This window comes from Scyliorhinus torazame, chromosome 9 (assembly GCF_047496885.1).
Source record: "Scyliorhinus torazame isolate Kashiwa2021f chromosome 9, sScyTor2.1, whole genome shotgun sequence".
Classification (NCBI taxonomy): Eukaryota; Metazoa; Chordata; class Chondrichthyes; order Carcharhiniformes; family Scyliorhinidae; genus Scyliorhinus; species Scyliorhinus torazame.
Genome location: NC_092715.1, coordinates 157351171 through 157372223, shown reverse-complemented (window position 1 = coordinate 157372223; position 21053 = coordinate 157351171). Strand labels below are relative to the sequence as shown.

Genomic DNA, 21053 nt, shown 5'->3' with positions numbered 1-21053 from the left:
ACCCTATCCCCATAGCCCAGTAACCCCACCTAACCTTTTTTTGGACAAAGGGCAATTTAGCATGGCCAATCCACCTAACCTGCACATCTTTGGACTGTGGGAGGAAACCAGAGCACAGGGAGGAAATGCATGCAGACACTCGGAGAACGTGCAGACTCTGCATAGACAGTGACCCAAGCCGGGAATCAAACCTGGGAGCATGGAGCTGTGAAGCGACAGTGCTAACCACTGTGCTACCGTGCTGCCCTTTTGTACTTTGTCCCTTTTGTACAAAGTCATTTGCCTCCTCCGGCGTATTAAAGAAATGGCCCTTGTCCTTATAAGTGACCCAAAGTTTTGCCGGTACAACATGCCAAATTGTACTTTGCTTTTGAAAAGTGTCGTCTTACCTTTGTTAAATTCCGCTCGGCATTTAGCCAGGTTGGCCCCAATTTCCTGGTAAACACGGATTAAGTGTCTTGCCCAGTTGCAAGTCCGTGTGGTTTTCACCCTTGTCCCTTGTCTTGGTATCTGTGGAGTCTGACAATTATCGCCCGTGGCTTCTGGCAGAGTGGTCTGTGGGCCACCCACCGGACCTGCTTCCAGAGCATCTTCGAGATGTACTCAGTTGGGATCTTATTTTCTGTGCCCTCTGGTAGTTTGTTGATCCGGAGGTTCTGGCGCTAAGACCAGTTCTCCTGGTCATCCACTCTGGGCTTCAGGGATTATGGGTCATTGCTAACATCATTACTTCGGCCTCTAGTGAGGCAATTCGTTGTCCTGCTCCGTGACCGCTTTCTCCATTTCTTGGATCAGCGCCTCCTGGGCTTCCAGCTCCCGTTCCACTCTGTCCATCAACCCACGGAAGGGGGCCATTGCAGCCTCGACACCCAACTCCATTGCTGACCACAGGTCTTCCTTCAGTCCATTGTGTTTTTGGAGTTCAACTATGATGAACTCCGTCAACCTCTGCCTCAAAGATTGGGATGGCACAACAACTCAGCAGGGTCCACCATATTCATGCTGCCACGTGGGTCTACTGATTCCGATGCTGGGGTTTTGTGCTTGTCTGTTTCTGTTTCCTTTGCGTCTTGTTTGGTAGCCACCTGTCATATTCTGTAGACTGGCCGAAGTGAATGATGAACTACAGAACATGTAGTTTAAAATAATTTATTGTAGAACAACTGCGTGGCAAGATAACTCGGATAAATAAAATAATAAACCACTAACACTAAACAATTATTATGGAGCTACTGCAAATACGTCCATCTCCCAGCACGACCGACTTCCAGACCACAAGGTCACGTGATGGGTTTACAATGCCACCTAGTGGTCGTAGGTTGTGCATAACATTATGTATAAACTTGCCTTATGCATCATCACACCGCCGACATCCCAAACCAGTCGAGCTATCGATGATGGTCAGGTTAGTATGTTTTTCTTCAGGTTTGGTGCCCGTTCATTGGGTTAACAAGGTCCAAAAAAGTGTTTCCAGACGGGGAGTTACCTTTTGTGACACCATTTAGCTCATGGCCGCCACCCGAAGTCTCAATTGATTACATTGATGTCAGTTACGGTACATGTAATATTAAATGATCGTGAAATGATTGGTTTTAAGTGTTGTTCATATCAAATGACAGTTACATTTTTGAGTACAAGTGAGGTTAAATAATAGCTAAATGATTACTTTTGATTGCAATAGATATCAAATGAGTGCAAATGATCACTGCTGATTACAAATAGTATCAAATCTTTCAGGTAGCAGCATGCTGCTGGTATTCAACCAAGGTGGGTGGAGAGCTTGGCTCTGTTGGGTTTGCTTGCAGATTTCTGGGGTGGAAAGCCTCTATTTAGAGGCACTCGGTGCCTGAGCAAAGGACCCAGAGAGCAACCCATTGCCTTTTCCTTCAACCCCACTCTACTTTGCTGGTGACTCTCATTCAGCCCTCATTTACCTTTTCTCCAGGGATCCCACAATAAATCTTGGTGAGGGCCCTTGCGAATTACTGGCAAGAGCCATGTTACAGGTGACGCTGCTGGCCTCTGATTGTCCAGCAGCTTCTGCGGCAGGACCCTTTTGGCAGAAGTGCAGCAATGAAATGTCCCATGTATTTCCGCTGCCAATTAGGTACTTAATTCCCTTGGGGCTCCTGGAGTTCAAGTTGGTGAGGGTGTCGCCAGTTTTGGTGGTGGACATCGGGCCCCTTGTCACATTCATAAAAGTTTGTCAATACTTTGTAAATACATTTTGATTAATGATTATCCCATATAGCATAAACCCAATCTAATTCATTTAAGACAAAAAGATTAACCCTACCTTAAGATAGAGGACAGAAAATGTGCTTTGAAAATATTAAGTCCTTACAAGCCTATTTCTAGGCTACAGTTTGTTGAAAGTATTCTAAATGTTTTTCTTTTACCTTTTAAGGATTCTTCAGGAGCTACAGCTTTTATAGGATTCACTGCCACGGGTTTTGTTGTGTTCCAAGGGAATAAAAGGATTCAACTCCTAAGATGGTAAACAATGTTCATGTTCATCTTACATTGATGTCCATTTTTAGTGCAACAATGATGCGTAGGAACATTTGACATTTGAGTACGAGATTGTATTTGGCACTGACGAGATGCATCAAAATCACCCCTGTTGCCGAACTGTAGTTTATACTCAGAGTCATGATGTGGAGATGCCGGCGTTGGACTGGGGTGATCACAGTAAGAAGTCTTACAACACCAGGTTAAAGTCCAACAGGTTTGTTTCAAATCACTAGCTTTCGGAACTCAGCTCCTTCCTTGGAGTGACATTTATCTGTGGTATATTTGAAGGATAACAGATCATGATGCCATAACCTGTTATATAACCAAGGAGTTCCGATATCATCATAAACCACAAATATAAAGCTCAATAAGAATGACTCTCTCACAGAAAGTGAACTTGTTACCATCATGAAGCTGTCATGCTCTCAGTTTTTTCCAATTCACCCAGGTGACATTTATTTTCTTAGATTGTCACTTAATTGATTATAGACTATGCTACATTTGCAAGAGATCACACCTCTGTAATTTTCCTTGTGAAAAGAAGGTATCATTCATATAAAGCACACAGCTTTCACTGGATGGCATGGTTCTTTAAGGTGCAAGTTGATGCACTATCAATTACGACGAGACGAGAGGAGAGTGTAATCAAGGCATTATTAAGCAGCGATGTGTAGCCTCCTGCAGCTGCTGTCAAAATGGCTGCAGCTCGGTGAGCACACACATTTATACTCCACCTACTGGGCGGAGCCAGCAGGCAGGGATCTACCCCCATACCTGTAGTACAGGAGCCTTCTGGCCCGTCGATCGGTCGGCCCGCCCCCAGACCCTTGAATGCTCTAGGTCCCGCCGGCACAGAGGATGTTAGAGCAGCGCCGGCGGGTCTTGGCTTTTTGTTGACGGCCGCTTGGCCCATCCGTTCCGGAGAATCGCCGCACGGTCATTGCCGGCCCGGGATGGAGAGTCGGCGCATACTCGGCCGGCGCTGCACCGATCACGCTGGCCCCAGCTGCGGAGAATCGCGTCCCGGCATCGGGGCGGCGTGGCATGATTCGCGCGGCCCGCCGCCGATTCTCCGACCCAGCAGGGGGGTTGCAGAATTCCGGATCTTGTACCGACCCAATATTCACAACTGCTTACTTGTGCTTACAGGAATTATTGGATAACAATCAGAACTGGAAATTTTATTTGTATTTTCCTCTCTTTATCCCAGGGCTATTGAGTTTCAACACAACCCTGAATGAGATCAAGCACCTCAGCACACACCAGGAACCGATCTGGGTGCTGATGGTGTGTAGGGCACAGTACCAAAGTACACATTGTATTTATCACACAGCCATGCCATCCAATGAAAGCTCTGTGCTTTATATTTTAGGAACTCAGGAAACTGGCAGTAAATGAACATGATTTTATTTAACTATTTACAAAGTTCTGCTCAAGGCAGCATATCACTCCCAGTACAGTCCTTGCTGAGGAATTAAACACCCCTGGCCCTGCTTTGGGCCAGCTTTTATCTTAGTTCATAACGAACCCCAGGTGAGTGGCCTCTGCCCCCTATCTGGGAAGCTCATATTCCATGTTTCCCATGGTAAGATCAACGATCGTTTCCCTCTGGTCCTAGTTGGGGTTATGACACCCCATCCTCCCCAAAGTTCAAAAGTCCCACTTCAGCCGCCAAAGGTGGACGCTTTCTGGGCCGCTTTGTGTGGAGTGTATCTGTTGGGCAGAGTATATCTGTGCCAATCGTCATTTCCTGGCCAACCGTCAAAGAGTCACCGTCAGGACCTCGGTTCTGGAAATGCCTTTGTCTGCCGATAAAGATTCTTTTGCATCCGTCTCGGAACCGGAGTCATCCTCTTCCTGTTGGACTGGGTGCTGTGACACAGGCAGCTGGTTCCCCAGGCCACAAGGTGTGCCAGGTGTGGAGGAGGCGCCACTGTTGCCAGTCGAGTGTCTGGAAGTACAGGTTCTCGCTTCTGCAGGTGGCCCAAGTGCTTCTTGTGGACTTTCTCTTGAACCCAGTCTTTATACATAACCGATTTTGCTCCACCAGTACTCCTGGAAGCCACAATGCTCCATCACCAAAGTTGCGAACATAGAGTGCATCCCCGGCACTAAATGTCCGACCTGGCGCCCTCAAATCATGGTGCCTCTTCTGCATCGCCTGCTGCACCACTACATTCCTGCCAAAACTTGGAAATATCAGACTCAGCCGAGTTCTGTGCCTTCGGCCCATCAACAGTTCCGTGGGGGCGATTCCTGCCGTCACATGGCACTGTGTGATAAGTAAAAAGGAACCGTGCCAGCCGTGTGTCCGTGGATCCAGTGGACTACTTCTTTCACCCTCTTTTGAAGGTTTGGACCTCTTTCCACTAAACCATTGGAGGAGGGATGATACGGGACGGTCCAAATATGCCGAATACTCTTTATGAACACAGCAAATTCCTCACTCATGTACGGAGTCTCGTTATCCATCACCAGGACCTCAGGGATCCCATGGGTGCTGAAAGAGTCATGGAGTTTCTCTATCGTGGCCCTGGACATTGTGGAGGTCATTTTTCACACTTTGAGCCACTTTTGAGTCGGCACACACGAATACGAGGAACATGGACCGAATGAAGGGTCCCGCAAAATCCGCATGCAAGTCAACCCCTGGCCATTCCCAAGAGTGGAGAGAGGCTGTTGGCGGGAGTTTTGATGCTCCTGGTAGTCCGAGCAGATGCGCATGATCCTCTTGATGTTCCCACTGATGCCGGGCCACCAGACATAACTGCAGGCCAACATTTTTATTTTAGATGCCCCTAGATGGCCACTGTGCAGATTCTGTAGCAGGGCATCCTGATTTCATAGATTTCATATTTCATAGAATTCGTCTGATCCTGCAACCGAATTGCCACACAATCCCATAATATGAAACTCTCCCAAACTAAGTTCGAAGAACTTCTGGGCGGACAACCGGAGGATTACTGGAAGGGCCTCCTTTTTCCCGCCGCACAAGATAAAGCTTCGCCTATTCCGGGTTTTGCTGTGTCCAAGGACACCTCGAAAAGCCGTCACTGGTAAGGTATCCATGAATTTGGGTGTCGCAATCACCTCAGCCGCCACTGGTGGGAACGTGGTGCTCACGGGCAATGGCAGCCAGCTGAGGGCTTCTGCATGGGCAATTTGGTCTGAGCTGAAATGAGTGTTCGGATGCAGCAAGCAGGAGCACCCAATGCTGGATCCTAGCCGACATGGTCAGTGGGATTCTCTTATCCTACCGGAAAAGGCCAAGCAGCGGCATGTAGTCCGTGACGATACAAAATATCGCCATAAATGTACAGATGGAACTTCTTTTTACCGAAAATCGCAGCCAAGCCCTCTTTCCCTATCTGAGCGTAACAAAGCTCTGCGTCTGCCAGGGTTCTAGAAGCGAACGCATTAGGGCACTCCGTGCCATCGTCCCATGCATGGGCCAGCGCAGCCCTAATGCTGTAAGGGGAATGCCACATGTCAAAATTAGTGGCCTAGCCAGATCATGGTGCGTCAGAAGTTGGGTGGAAGATGGACACTTCTTAACTGCAACAAATGCTTTGTTCTGTGGAACGCCCCAGCACCATTCCTGCCCCATCCTTAATAGCATGTGAGCGGAGCTAACAGAGTGGCCAAGTTAGCAATGAACCTCCCATAGTAGTTGACCAATTCCCTCCTGGAACACATTGGGATATTTACCCAACACATCATATGCATTGCCGGTTGTCAAAAGACCTGTTGCTAGTCGAAACGGAGGACTCTTAACCAGTCTCGCCCCAACATATTTGACCCTGGTCCCTGCACCACTTCCAAAGGAAGATGGACTGAGTGCCGTCCGTATGTTACTGGAGTCACAGTGGTTCCGACGATCTTCAAAGGTTCCTCAGTGTAGGTCGCCAATCATGCTGTGGTATCGTGCAATGTCAGAGGCAAGATTCCTTCCCAAAGCCACTGAAATGTGCGGAGGTTCACAATGCAAACAACAGCACCAGTGTCCATTTCCATGGTCACTGGATGATCATTTAGCTGCAATGTGACCTGCATTGGTGCAACCTTTGGAGCCAGGACACAGTGTAACTGCATTAAACAGTCCTCCCCTGGGACGCCCACATGCAAGGCCCTGATTTGTGGCGACCTCAGCAGCTGGTGCGGGCGGTGCTCTCTGCGCCAATATTGGCAGCCTTGACCATCATGAGTCCCCCGACACACAGTGGTATTGCGGCCGGTTCTCCCCTTCGTCCTCGGGAGAGGTATCCCACTGGTCAGCGGTAGTACCCAGATTTGAACTGCTGTGGACTTGCCTTTTTGGAGGAAGGCTGACCAGACCGGCACCATCTTGTGATGCAGAGGGAGTGCGAAAAGAAGGGCAGGCCAAACTATAAGCGTTGTAGCCCATGGACCGCTGCAGCTCCTGCCTTTCTCCATGTGCTCTCGAGATACAGAATGTTCAATATCAACGGTGGTTTCTGCCAACAGCTTCCTCTGTGTGGCCGTATTGTTATAGCCACACACGAGCCGGTCCCTCAACATCTCGGAGAGAGATGGCCCGAACTCGCAGTGTTCAGCCAGACGTCACAGGCGGGTCAAGAAATCCGTGACTGACTTTCCAGGAGACTGCACCGCTGCATTAAAATGACACCGTTGCATAATTACGGAAGGTAATTATGTGTGTCACAGTGTTCCAAAACCAAAGTGACCAGCTCACAGCTCAAGGGATTTGGAGTCTGATACAGTCTAAGTCAGACTCTTTATGATTCCAAACATCTAGGCCCCCCAGGCGGTCAGAAGGAGGACTTTCTGATGGTCTTCCCCCAAAATCCCATTTGCCTGAAAAATATATCTCATGTGCTCCGCATAGTGGTTAGTCTTCCTGGCCAGCGTCAAAGGCTTCCACCTTTCCGAATAACAGCATCTTAAATTGCTACAACATTATGTCCTGCACAGCGGACTTCCGCCGACGAGGTGGGTCTACGAGTGATCTGGAGTTTCCTTTAATCCTCATCACCGGCTTAGAAACTCCAAGGAAGCTAGCAGTAAATGATCATGATTTTATTTAACTATTTACAAAATTCTGCTCAGGGCAGCATATCACTCCCAGTACAGTCCTTGCTGGGGAACTAACCATCCCAGGCCCTGCTTATGGCCAGCTTTTATCTTAGTTCATAACGAATCCCAGGTGGGTGGCCTCCACCCCCTATCTGGGAAGCTTGTATTCCACAGTCCCACGGGGAGATCAATGATGATTTCCCCCTGGTCGTCGTGGCAGTTATGACATATACAAATGATAACTTCTTTCTACAAGGACTACAAGAACACTGACAGATGTGGGATCCCTTGCATATGTAGCATTGCCACTTACTTGATGCATAATATACTATCTAACTCTGTGAATGTCACTTGGGATGACTTGGAAAAACAAAGCATGACAGCTTCACGATGTAATAAATTCACTTTCTGTGACAGCCATTCTTGTTCCAGATGTTATTGGCAGATTATTGTACCACCTATGATACTGCTTTGCAGCGGCCTCTTGTGATTGTGGTAGTGTCCAAGGGCGCAATCTAACTAAAAAAAAAAGTAGAGTCGTTCTGGGTGGGATTAGCGGGGTTGTTCCCAGAACATGTACCGCTTGTATCGGCAAGCGGAGCTCCTCAGTGCAGGAAGAGATCGGGATGCCGTTTTAATATCTCTTGACCCCTCCCCGACGCGATCTCTGGATCCCCCCAATGTCCCAACTCACCTATAAGGGGGTCCTCAACACCCCACCTCACACGGGCAGGACACCCCGGGCACGACACCCCGGGCTCGATCCTGGCATGGGCAAAATGTCAGCCTGGCACTGCCAGCCTGGCACCATGGCAGTGCCACCTGGACACCCAGCAGTGCTCGGGTTCCAGCCTGCTGATAGGCCGGTCACCCGGGGGCCTCCAATTTCCTGGGAGACCTCCCGATACCGTTCCTTGGGTTCTTAAACTCACTTAGCTGTGCGAGACTGGGTCTCGCGTATTCTAGGCAGATACAACTGCAACATATCGCAAGACCTGGTTAGATCTTGTGAGGCGTAAAGTCTGTCGAGAATCCTGGGGAAGGCTCTTCCGGCCGCATCTCGCTCTGGTTCTGGCAGGACGCGGCCGGTAGATCGTGCCCCATGTCTCTATTGGCCCGGGTAGTAAAAGTTGAATCCAAAACATCTCAAGTGTTGTTGTGCTGCTATGTTTTCTTTCATTTCTTAAATCCATCGTCCTCGGCTATATTATACACTATGGGAACTCTCAAAGCAACACATATCCACACCTTTTTATATGCTGTGATTTAGATGGCAGCAGAAACCAAGTATAATGATTGACATCGCTTCATTTGGAAGAAAATAACCATAGATCAAAAAAGACAAACCAAGCAGCAAATTCAAAGATTTATGGAGCAAAATGCAAAACCACAGACTTTTCCATTCTAATTTTAATTTCCGTTAAGAAACCTCATTAAGTGAAATATGTGCCAGGACTCTCAATGAACCCATTTAGAACATAGGAATTAGGAGCAGAAGTAGACAGTTCAGCCCTTCGAGTCTGCTCCGCCATTCAATCAGATCATGGCTGATCTCTTCCTGCTCTCAAATCCACATCTCCCTGTAACCCAAGTCCCCTTAACCCATTTTTAAAAATCAGAATTTAAAATGAGTTAGGCATGTGCTGTGGGCATGGTCTCAAACAAAGTCATGACATTCCGCTTGGGACCTAATTTTAATTTCGTATTCCATTTAAATGAGGTACACGATCTTTTGTTCTGGCCCCTGAAATCGCACCTCAAATTAGCACTTGAGATTTCTGCAAAAGATGGTAATTTCTTATTTCTCTTACCTCTGTAAACCTTAATGGTAACTTGTTTTGAAACTTGTTTACTTCCAATGAAAGAATTCTGAGGAAAAATTATGTATTTCTCACCGTATGCTGAGAAACGTGTATGTCGCCAGTGTTAAAAAATTGGAAATGAGCTTTTAGCATAAAAGCCATGTTTTATGTGATATTTACTTCAGTTGTTGCTGCTGTTTTTAAAACAACCTGGCCAGTCATATTTACAGAATCATAGCATGTTAAAACACTGGCTATTCATCCAATTATTGGCGGTTTTCCTCTCAACCAGCTGATTTAATTTAATTTTTCTGGTTGCTCCCCATGTCCTTTTTTTCTAAACAGACATCACATTATTTGACTCTGTTATTGAATGTTCCAGTTAACCAGAGCCTATTACCACAGAAAGCTGACGTATAGATTTGATCCTCCCATTCCATGGAGCTTTGACGTCAGCGTTGATGTTGTGCAGAGGGAAGCAAAATAAAAGGATTTAATCGTGGTGTCATGCTTACCTTCTTAAAGCTGTTTCAAGAGTAGCATTAGCATAAATTTGAGAACAGGATTTTTGCAAACCATATCAAATGCCTATTTCACGTGTTGCAGGAAAACTAGACGGACAAAATAGAGTGGTTTCATAAACATCTGATTAATGTCCCAAATAAATAAGAATGAAACACTTGTTTTTACCCAGTTCTTTGTAAATCTTCATGATTTTCCAAAGCAGCTAATTTTGCAGCTAATGATGTACTTTGAAATGTTTGAATTTAACTTCTGAATACCAAAGCAAGCAGTGTGCCTACCTGAGAAGGATAAATTTAACAGCCAGCCCTCATTAGACTGCCCACTTCCAAACTGTTAAGTTGGCAGTAAGTGTTTGCCTGGCTGTCAAAATCAGACGGGATTAGGTTACCATTGGGGACCAAAGAAATTGTGCTCTGGCACAGATTGATACCACAGTTAACAAGGGTGAAATGATGGAAATCCAGCACTCTGACCTTCAAAAAGCTAGTGAGGTGCGGTTGATTGAAAGTTTCAAAATTGAGACTGATGGATTTTTGGTAGATATATTGAGGCTTACGGAACCAAGGTGGGTAGATGGAGTTAAGGTGCAGATCATACATAATTTAATTGAATGGCTGAGCAGGCTCAAGGGGATGAATGGCCCAGCCTTGTTTCGATATTCTTAGTAGTGTGAAATATCCAATAATAATTCCGAATAGCCTGATTTATATTTTTCACATTTTGCAAGTGTAGGGAGGAATACATTTTTGATTCATTTCAGTGCTGTCCGGCTTCTCATTCCTTTTTTTTCTTTTCCAGGTTTGATGTCAGTAAATTGAAATTTGATGGGAAGACATTTTATGTCCATGGTGTTCAGAAAGAGGTCAGATACTATTTTTATTGGTGCAGTTACCCCCCAAAAATGGGCAGACGTTTTGAAGACTTTAAAGCCACCACTGGCAAACAAACATATCCTATGCAAGTTTGTTCCCCAGCACATACTGCAAACTAACTTATTGTCTGTAAATATTTGGCCATGCTTCTCTCTGAAGTGTTGGGTGCTCTGCCACACAGATGAACCAACACGGTTGTGAATGGTACAACGCAGTTTTATTCCAAACATCTATTTACATTGGTAAACTGTTTACTGAGGTTTGATCATGACCCTTGATTCTGTGGACCTATTCCTAATTCTATCTTGTAGTGGCACTCAGCACATGGTGGATGTCTGAGTGGCCTGCAATGAGCTCTGTGCCCTGAGCCGTCTGCTGCTCGAGTGCCCAGGAAGTGTCGTGTTCCCTGTTTTGTACTGTGTATGCTCTTGCCTGTGATTGGCTGTCGTGCTGTGTGTGTTGATTGGTCCGTTGATCTGTCCATCAGTATGTATGTATGTACTATGATGTTTACCTGAATATCATGACACTCTCCTTCAGGAGTAATTATTAAAGTCTACCTGTCCCTGTACACCAAACTTGTAGGTGCATCTCGTTTTCCCCCTATCAGAGCCATGTCTCCTCAATATGCTCTCAGAAACTGTGTACCTGCACTTGTTCTCATTTTCACACTTCAAGCAGTTAATCTGCTTAATCACCAGTACTTCCTAACAAGCCATAGCTACAGTTCTCCCATGAGAAAAGCAGAAAACTTACAATCACACAGTCTTTCTTATTGAGAAGAATCGGAAACAATAAAGAATATATGAAAGAAGAGCAGGAGTTATCACTTGGAGCTTCTTCAAAGTTCAACAAGATCATGACTAATGTTTTTCAGCAATTCCACGCAATCCCCATATCCTTAATTCCCTTCGTAGCTAAAATACTATCAACCTCTGCTTGAATATAACCCGCACATGTGCACCTAGAGCCCACTGGGACAGAGAATTACAAAGGTTCATAACTTTTTGAGGAGAGAAATTTCTTCTCATCTCAGGCCTAAATGACCAAATTTTTATTCTAAGTCTGTGACTCAGGAATGATTTATAACAGGCCTTTGGAGATAGGCTGGGAAGCGGGAAAGCTTACAAAGTGGCACAGGAAGGCATCAAGTTGTGTGCCTGACCTTTTCCTGCTGCCATGCCATTTTGCCAGTGGCGGAAAAATAGCAGATGAGCCACTTGTCCGGAGCACAATTGAATCACTTACGTTATCCTGCATCGTGGGGGCTAACTGCCATGTAGGCGGATCATCCAATGAGGCCTGGCAGCTCCCTAGTGATCTATGGGTGGGGGATGGTGTCGGTGGGCTCTTTTGTGGGTATTCGTTGATCCAGACAATGGCACTAATTCCACCTAGATACCCCTCTCTCAACCCCATTAACTCTCCTTGGGTGTTTCAATTAAATCACCTCTCCTTCTTCTAAACTCTAGGAAATAAAGACCCAGTCTACTCAATCTCTTCTCATAGGACCATCTCCTGGTATCAGGAACTAGTCAAGTAAAACGAAGTTGCAGTCTGTCTCGGACAAGCATATCCTTCCTTTGGAACCAAAACTCTGTTCAGTACTTCAGGTGCAGCTTCATCGGTGTCCTATGTAATTGTTCTAAGAGTTCTTTCATCCTATAACCCAACAAAAGCGAAGATAACGTTTGCCTGCCTAATTGCTTGTTGCAGCTGCACGCTAACATTCTGTCATTCATGTGCAAGAACATTCAGATCTGCATGAATGAAAACGTTTTCTAGTCTGTCACCTTTCTAAAAAAAACTATTTTATTTTTCTTACCAAATTGGATAACTTCACATTTTACAACACTGGGCATAATTCAGTGACCCCGTTGCACCCAGAGTGGGCACAATGGGTGAATCGCACGAGAGCCCCAAAACGGAAGCCGCGCAGGGCTGATCGAGTTACCCGACTAGCTTTGCCCAGCGCAAGTTGAATCTCGCCCTCGCTCGGAGTGATCCAGATTTGCATATTTAAATGAGCCTTACGGCACACAGACGCGGATTCACCCGGCACCCGGGACTCAACGGCTGTGCCTGGGAGTCCTCATCAGGGCGCCGTTTAGTATTAGTCCACAAACATGGGCTTGGCGTAAAGGCACCTGGGGGATCTCGCAGGGCACAGAGACACTCGGGTGATCGGGGACAGGGCAGGGTGGTACTTTGGCACTTCAAGGTTCCAGGAGCCAAGAAGAGGTTGGGTGAGGGGGGTCGATTAAAATGAGGTGGGGGGGTGCCTGTAAGGCAGGGGTGGGGGGGGGGGAGATCAAAATGACACCCTGATCTGTGGACAGTCGTTCCTGCTGGCAAGGTCAACTTGCCAGAATGAAATTCCTTTAAGTGTGGCCTTGGATAGGGAGAAACTCCCCAAGTCCAAAGATTGGCCAAGTGCCGTTGAATAGCATGGCGTTTCGCTGCACTGCAGCCACCAAGAAACACTCCGCTAAACGTGTCTGATATCAGACTTAGTTTGAAGTCCGCTGAATTGCGCCCGTTCTGCTATATTCCTGCCCAATCACCCAATCTTATTGTATTCCTTCTGTAGAACGATCATTTAGATCTGAAATGTTAACTCTGGGCATGATCTCCTGCCCCTGTCCCACCATAATCGGAGTGGGACGTGCCTGGTAAATGCCGGGGGAGCCTTTCCCGAGATTCCTGATGGCCATGACACCGTGTGAGATATTGCAGTGGGCAAGACCCAGTCTCGCACGGTAAAAGAACCACATAACCGTGCTGATGCCGGATCTAACCAGCTCCCGGCATCTATCGGCCTCCCCGAGGAGACCCCGACTGGGCACCGTTTAGTACTGGTCCACACAAATATAGCCCAGGCAGAATAGCACCTGCGGGCTGGGAGGGGGGGTCATCTCCCAGGTTATTGGACACCCCTGGGTGGCCTGGGGCAGGGAAGGGTGGTGCCTTGTCTCTCCCCCAGCACCTGGGCACACTGGCACTGCCACCCTGGTGCCCAGGTGGCATTACCAAGATGACAGGAGCACTGCCAGGGTGGCACTGCCATCAGGTTAGGGCCTGAGGGGGGCAATGCCCATTAAAAGCAAGGTGAGGAGGGTACAAAGGGGGTGGGAGTGCAGGGTGGGTATGAAGGAGCCTCCGGAAGGTTGGGGAGGGAGAATGGGTGGGGTCCTGAAAGGAGGGGGGCATAAGGAGTCTTGGGATCTTGGGAAGACCTGAAAAGGGGGACCCTGAGTGACCTCACAGCAGGATGTCCTCGCTTGGTGGGGGGCGGGGGGGGAGAGTGGGGTAATGCCCATTGGTGTGTGTGGGGGTGGGGGGGGGTGACATTGCCCATGGGTGGGAGACCCTCATGCCAGAATAATGATTCTTCCCCCCCCCCCCCCACCCTCTGACCACATGTCCATTCACCCACAGGATTTTTGTCCAATGGTGCTAGTCCACCCGGGTGATTGGGGGATGGCGGAGAGGGGAGGGAATGGCGGCATCGTGTGGGGGGAAGGGGAGGGGGGGGGTGAGATGACGGATGAAGCCACATCCTATGAGAGGATGAGGGCCTCCCTAGCTCTCCAGGTATGCTGGACCCTTGCTGCCACCGCCTGTCCTCCATCCTCCAGCTGCTCCCATGGGTCCTCCCCAGGCTCGTCCTCCAGCCCCTCCTGGTCCTGCTCATCACCCTCTGTTGTTCCACCTCCACATCGCCTCGCTGCTGTGCAAGGCACAGCAGACCACCACAAAGCGGGCCACCCTCTAGGGGGTGTGCTGCAGTGCAGCACCAGACCAGTCGAGTCATCGGAACCGCTTTTTAAGCAGTCAATGCACCGCTCAATGACAGCCCGAGTGGCCACAGGGGCCTCGTTATATCGGGTCTTTGCATGGGTTACCGGCCTCTGTACTGGTGTCATTAGCCAGGACCTAAGCGGGTACCCTTTATCCCTCAAGAGCCAACCGGTCATGCTGGGGTGTCCCTCGAAGACGCTGGGCATCTCCAACTACTCCAAGATGTACCTGTCGTGCACACCCCCTTTGAAGAGTGCACACCTGTGCATGATTTTGAGGTGGTGATCGCACACAAGGTGAACATTCAGGGAGTGGAACCCCTTCCTGTTAATGAAGGGTGCTCCCGGACCGGCCAGTGTGCGCAGGGCGACATGCATGGCATCTGTTACTCCTTGGACCTGGAGCATCCCGCCGAAGGCGGAGAATCCTGCTGTCCAGGCATCTGGATGGTCCTGGTCAAAGTTGATATACCCAGCTGCACGGGCAAACAGGGTATCGGGACTTCACGGGGATGCACTGTGGGCAGTTGGTTGGGATATGCCGCACAAGTCCCCGCTCGAGCCCTGGAATGAACCCGAGGTGTAAATATTCAGGGCTGTGACGACCTTGACAGCCACTCAGAGTGGCTATCCTCCTACTCCATGTTGTGCCAAGTCCGCAAGGACATGGCTCAGATGCCGCGCCCACCCCCTGTTGAGGTGGAGCCTCCTGCAGCACAAGCATTCCGGCATCTCCTCAAATGACCAGCGACGCCTGTAGACCTTACCCAGGCAGACAGTGGAATGTATACCTTGGCCAGCACACATGCAGGCCCAGGTAGACAGTGCAATGTGATCAGACAATGATGAGCACCAGAGTTCATTGCACAGTGAGTCGTAATCATCCTCCAACCCATGGACAAGACCCGCTGATACTGCTAACCCAAGGACAACACCCTTTGGTGATGCTAGTTGGGCCCTCGGAGGAGAAGATGGAGCTGTGTTGTGGGACGGAGTGGAAGGCGCGGGGAAGGTGAGGTGAAGGACTGAGGGATGCGAGAAGTGAAGTGAAGGGCTGAGGCTGAGGGGGGTACTTGGAGTGAAGGGCTGAGGGATGGGAACTGGAGTGAAGGGCTGAAGGCGGTGTACTTGGAGTGAAGGGCTGAGGGATGGGAAGGAGTGAGTGGTTATAGGAAGGGGGTTTCATGTTGAAGTGGTGGGTGGGAGGGAATGGAGAGGTGGGACAGGGTGCAAGAGCTGTCGACGGCCCTGCATCTTTGTTGGCAAATTGGGTGGTGATGAGGGATGGCCCTGGATGACACTTTGGGAGGCCCACCCTGCCAGATCGGGCTCCATGCCTGGATCATCCTGGGTACCCTCCTCATCCTCCTTGTCAGATGAGTTCTTCCTCCTCCAGCATGTCAACCCGCATGTCAACCCTCTGCTGCATGATGTTATGAAGGATGCAGCAGGCCAGCACGATGCTCGAGACTCCACTGGAGCTATGTTGGAGAGTCCCACCAGAGCAGTCCAGACATCAGAACCGTATGTTGATGATGCCGATGCACCACTCAATGATGCTCCTGGTTGCTGCATGGGCATTGTTACAACAGGTCTCTGTGTCATTTTGGGGTCTCCGAATAGGCGTCATTAGTTATGACCTCAGTGCATAATCCTTGTCACCCAAGAGCCACCCCCTCACCCGAGGGAGGGCCTCAAAGGTGCCAGGAACCTTAAGAGTGCACCAGGATGCAAGCTTGTGCATGCTGCCTGGGTATCGGACATACAGTGCATGATGTGCAGCTGGTGGTCGCATACCAACTGCACATTTAAGGAGTGGGACCCCTTCCTATTGATAAAGGACACCCCCTGATGAGCCGGTGCTCATGTGTGCCATCAATCACTCCTTGGACCTGGGGCATGCCAGCGATGGCAGCGAATCCTGCTGCCTGGGCACCGTAGTGGATTGTACCAGATTGAAGGTTATATAGTCCGATGCCCGGGCGCATCAGGCATCTATCACATCACAGATACACCTGTGTGTGGATGTTTGCGAAATCCGACACAGGTCCCTACCGGAAAGATCAAGAGGCACCTTGACAGCCACTGGGAGCAGATGTCATTCTCTAAAGCCCTTGTGGTGCCACCACCTGGCACAAGTAGTGCACAGTCTCCTTGATAAGTCTTCAGCAACACAAGCAGTCCGGCAGCTCCTCAAAGGACAGGTGCTGATGATAAATACGTGCCCTGATGTAGTGCCTCCTTCGCACCACCTCCTCGATCTGTTGGACAGCCAGTACTTGAGCCTCACTGGCTGGCCCCTGCTCTTCTGGGGCAGGTTTCTCTTGTGCAGGTTCCTGCGTGAGCTAGTCCTGCTCCTCCAGCCTCCGTTCATCCACATCGGTAGCTATGGCCAGGTAGATAACGAGCATTGTTGGCTGTTCTCCAAAATTCATTCTCTGCAGGGGGAAAAGAGAAGACACTGTGGTCGTCACCACTAGCTGTATTATATGTATTACGATGTGGAGAGCCCTCAGCAGAGGGCTTAATTTCTGCACCACCACCAAAATGGACCCCATCAGTCTCGCGGCAGACATGGAGGAATTCATCAGGCGAATGAGGCTCCGGGAATTCTTCCACAGACCCCAAGAGGCCAACAGCGAACCCAAGCAGACTACCAATGAACCGGAACAGCAGACCGAGAGATCTGCGGTGCGGCAACCAAAGAGGAAAGAGTCGAATTGGACCCCTCCGGAAGGCCGCTGCCTTAGACTCAACATATATGCTCAAGCAGTCAGGAGTCGCGTCAATGCCAGATTCATCAGTCGCATTCACAAGACAACCCCGAACGTCACCCAAGCACAACGCAATGCCATCCGCGCTCTCAAGACCAACTGCAACATCGTCATCAAACCAGCAGACAAAGGGGGGGCCACTGTCGTACTGAACAGAACGGACTACTGCAAAGAAGTATACCGACAACTGAACAACCAAGAACACTACAGACAGTTACCCGCAGATCCGACCAAGGAACACATCCGCCAACTTAACAGACTGATCAAGACCTTGGATCCAGATCTTCAGAGCACCCTACGTGCTCTCACCCCACGTACTCCCCGCATTGGAGATCTCTACTGCCTCCCAAAAATACATAAGGCCAACACACCAGGCCGCCCTATCGTTTCAGGCAATGGGACCCTGTGTGAGAACCTCTCTGGCTACATCGAGGGCATCTTGAAACCCATCGTACAAGGTACACCCAGCTTCTGTCGCGACACGACGGACTTCCTACAGAAACTCAGCACCCATGGACCATTTGAACCAGGAACATTCCTCGTCACAATGGACGTCTCGGCACTCTACACCAGCATCGCCCATGACGACGGCATTGCTGCAACAGCCTCCGTACTCAACACCGACAACTGCCAATCTCCAGACGCAATTCTGCAACTCATCCGCTTCATTCTGGATCACAACGTCTTTACCTTCGACAACAAGTTCTTCATCCAGACGCACGGAACAGCCATGGGGACCAAATTCGCACCCCAATACGCCAACATCTTCATGCACAAGTTTGAACAGGACCTACTCACCGCACAGGACCTTCAACCGATGTTATACACCAGATACATCGATGACATTTTTTTCCTTTGGACCCACGGCGAAGAATCACTGAAACGACTACACGATGACATTAATAAGTTCCATCCAACCATCAGACTCACCATGGGCTACTCTCCAAAATCAGTTGCATACTTGGACACACTCGTCTCCATCAAGGACGGTCACCTCAGCACTTCGCTTTACCGCATACCCACGGATAACCTCATGATGCTCCACTTCTCCAGCTTCCACCCTAAACACATTAAAGAAGCCTCCCCTATGGACAAGCGCTCCGTATACACAGGATCTGCTCAGACGAGGAGGAGCATAACAGACATCTACAGACGTTGAAAGATGCCCTCGTACGAACGGGATATGGCACTCGACTCATCGATCGACAGTTCCAACGCGCCACAGCGAAAAACCGGACCGACCTCCTCAGAAGACAAACATGGGACACAACCGACAGAATACCCTTCGTCGTCCAGTACTTCCCCGGAGCGGAGAAATTACGTCATCTTCTTCACAGCCTTCAACACGTCATTGATGACGATGAACATCTTGCCAAGGTCATCCCCACACCCCCACTACTTGCCTTCAAACAACCGCGCAACCTCAAACGAACCATTGTGTGCAGCAAACTACCCAGTCTTCAGAACAGTGACCACGACACCACACAACCCTGTCATGGCAATCTCTGCAAGATGTGCCAGATCATCGACATGGATACCACTATTACACGTGAGAACACCACCCACCAGGTACGCGGTACATACTCGTGCAACTCGGCCAACGTTGTCTACCTCATACGCTGCAGGAAAGGATGTCCCGAAGCGTGGTACATTGGCGAGACCATGCAGACGCTGCGACAACGAATGAACGGACATCGCGCAACAATCACCAGGCAGGAATGTTCCCTTCCAGTCGGGGAACACTTCAGCAGTCAAGGGCATTCAGCCTCTGATCTCCGGGTAAGCGTTCTCCAAGGCGGCCTTCAGGACCCGCGACAACGCAGAATCGCCGAGCAGAAACTTATAGCCAAGTTCCGCACACATGAGTGCGGCCTCAACCGGGACCTGGGATTCATGTCGCATTACATTCATCCCCCACCATCTGGCCTGCGAAATCCTACCAACTGTCCTGGCTTGAGACAATTCACACCTCTTTAACCTGGGGTTACCCCATCTCTGGATCTGTAAAGATTTAATCATCTGCTAATGGTCGCATTCCTAGCATTGTTTGGCATCTTTGAATTTGTCTATATATGTGTTTCTGGAACAGACCTCTTCATTCACCTGAGGAAGGAGCAGCGCTCCGAAAGCTAGTGACATCGAAACAAACCTGTTGGACTTTAACCTGGTGTTGTAAGACTTCGTAATATGTATTACGGTAAGACACATATACTGGAGGTACATGGGTAAATCCCTGCCTGCTGGCTCCGCCCAGTAGGTGGCGTATGAATGTGTTCTCGCCGGTGCTGCAACCATTCTGGTAGCAGCTACAGGAGGCACAACATCTTTACTCAATAAAGCCTCGATTATTCCACTACTCTCGTCTTTGTGGTAATTGATAGTGCATCAATTTATTGAGCAAAGATTTTAAAACGATGGATCTTCGCATCAAGGCTGATCGCCTGCAGCTGAGCCCTCAAGCAGCCAACGCTACGATCGCTTTTGACCACTGGCTAGCCTGCTTCGAAAGCTACCTCCGAACATCCGCTGAGGAACTCTCGGACTCGCAGAAGCTCCAAGTCCTTTATTCACGGGTGAGCCCTGAAATTTTTCCTCTCATCCGGGATGCGCCCACTTACTCCGAAGCAATGGAGCTCCTGAAGCGACATTACGTTCGGTCAGTCAACCAACTGTACGCCAGGCACCTCCTGTCCACGAGACAGCAACTCCCCGGTGAGTCTTTAGACGATTTCTGGCGTGCCCTGCACATCCTGGGGAGGAACTGTGACTGCCATGCAGTTTCGGCAGTCCAGCACACAGAACTTTTAATCCGAGACGCCTTCGTTACGGGCATGGGGTCGGTGTACGTCCGCCAGCGCCTATTGGAGGGGGGTACGCTTGATCTTGCGGGAACCAGGCAGATCGCAATCTTGTTAACAGTGGCCTCCCGTAACGTCCAGTCGTACGCCCCCGACTGCACGGCACCCACATGGGCATCGTGGGCCCCACCAGCTACCGACTCCAGCTCACCGCAAGCCTGCGCTGCGCGGCAGCCAGCCAACCCCAGGGTGCTCAAATACTATTTTTGCGGGCAGAACAAACACCCCCGGCAGCGCTGCCCGGCGCGGAGCACAACCTGCAACGGATGCGGAAAGAAGGGACACTTTGTTTCTGTGTGCCAGGCCTGGTCGGTCACCGCTGTTTCTAGGCCCAGAGTTCCTACACCCCGAGTGCGAGTCCTACCCATGTGCGACTAGGGGCGCCGTCATTTTCCTCCTCGCAAGCCACGTGCTGCCTGTGGGTGCCGCCATCTTCTTCCCCGCCAGCCACGTGCGGCCCGTGGGCGCCGCCATATTTAATGCCGCCTGCCATGTGCGCCCCGTGGGCCATCTTCGGCATCATTTTGGACGGCGCCTCAGGACCACTGCTCGTCTGGAAGCTCGTCTGGCCGTTCATTGCCTGCCGCTACCACCACCACCGCTGACCAGCCTGGGGCCTCCCAGAATTTGCCGCAGATCGCCTCGATCACCCTGGACCCGCAACCTCGCGACCGCAATGAGAACGGTGAAAATCGATGGGCACAAGACGTCCTGCCTTGTTGACTCCGGGAGCACAGAAAGCTTCATCCACCCCACGACGGTAAGGCGCTGCTCCCTCGCGGTACACCCTGTTACCCAGAAAATCTCCCTGGCCTCCGGATCCCATTCCATGGAAATCCGGGGGTACTGCATC

At 49.7% G+C, this 21053-nt stretch overlaps 1 protein-coding gene across 3 annotated transcripts in view; it reads left to right on the top strand.

Moving 5' to 3' along the window:
- Nucleotides 1-21053, top strand: part of frmd3 (FERM domain containing 3) — a 356546-nt gene that overhangs the window by 243262 nt on the left and 92231 nt on the right. For all 3 annotated transcript variants that reach the window (XM_072516657.1, XM_072516656.1, XM_072516655.1), the window contains 2 exons: nucleotides 2408-2496; nucleotides 10695-10758. In XM_072516657.1, the coding sequence (XP_072372758.1) occupies nucleotides 2408-2496; nucleotides 10695-10758 (153 nt within the window). The remainder of the gene's footprint in view (nucleotides 1-2407; nucleotides 2497-10694; nucleotides 10759-21053) is intronic.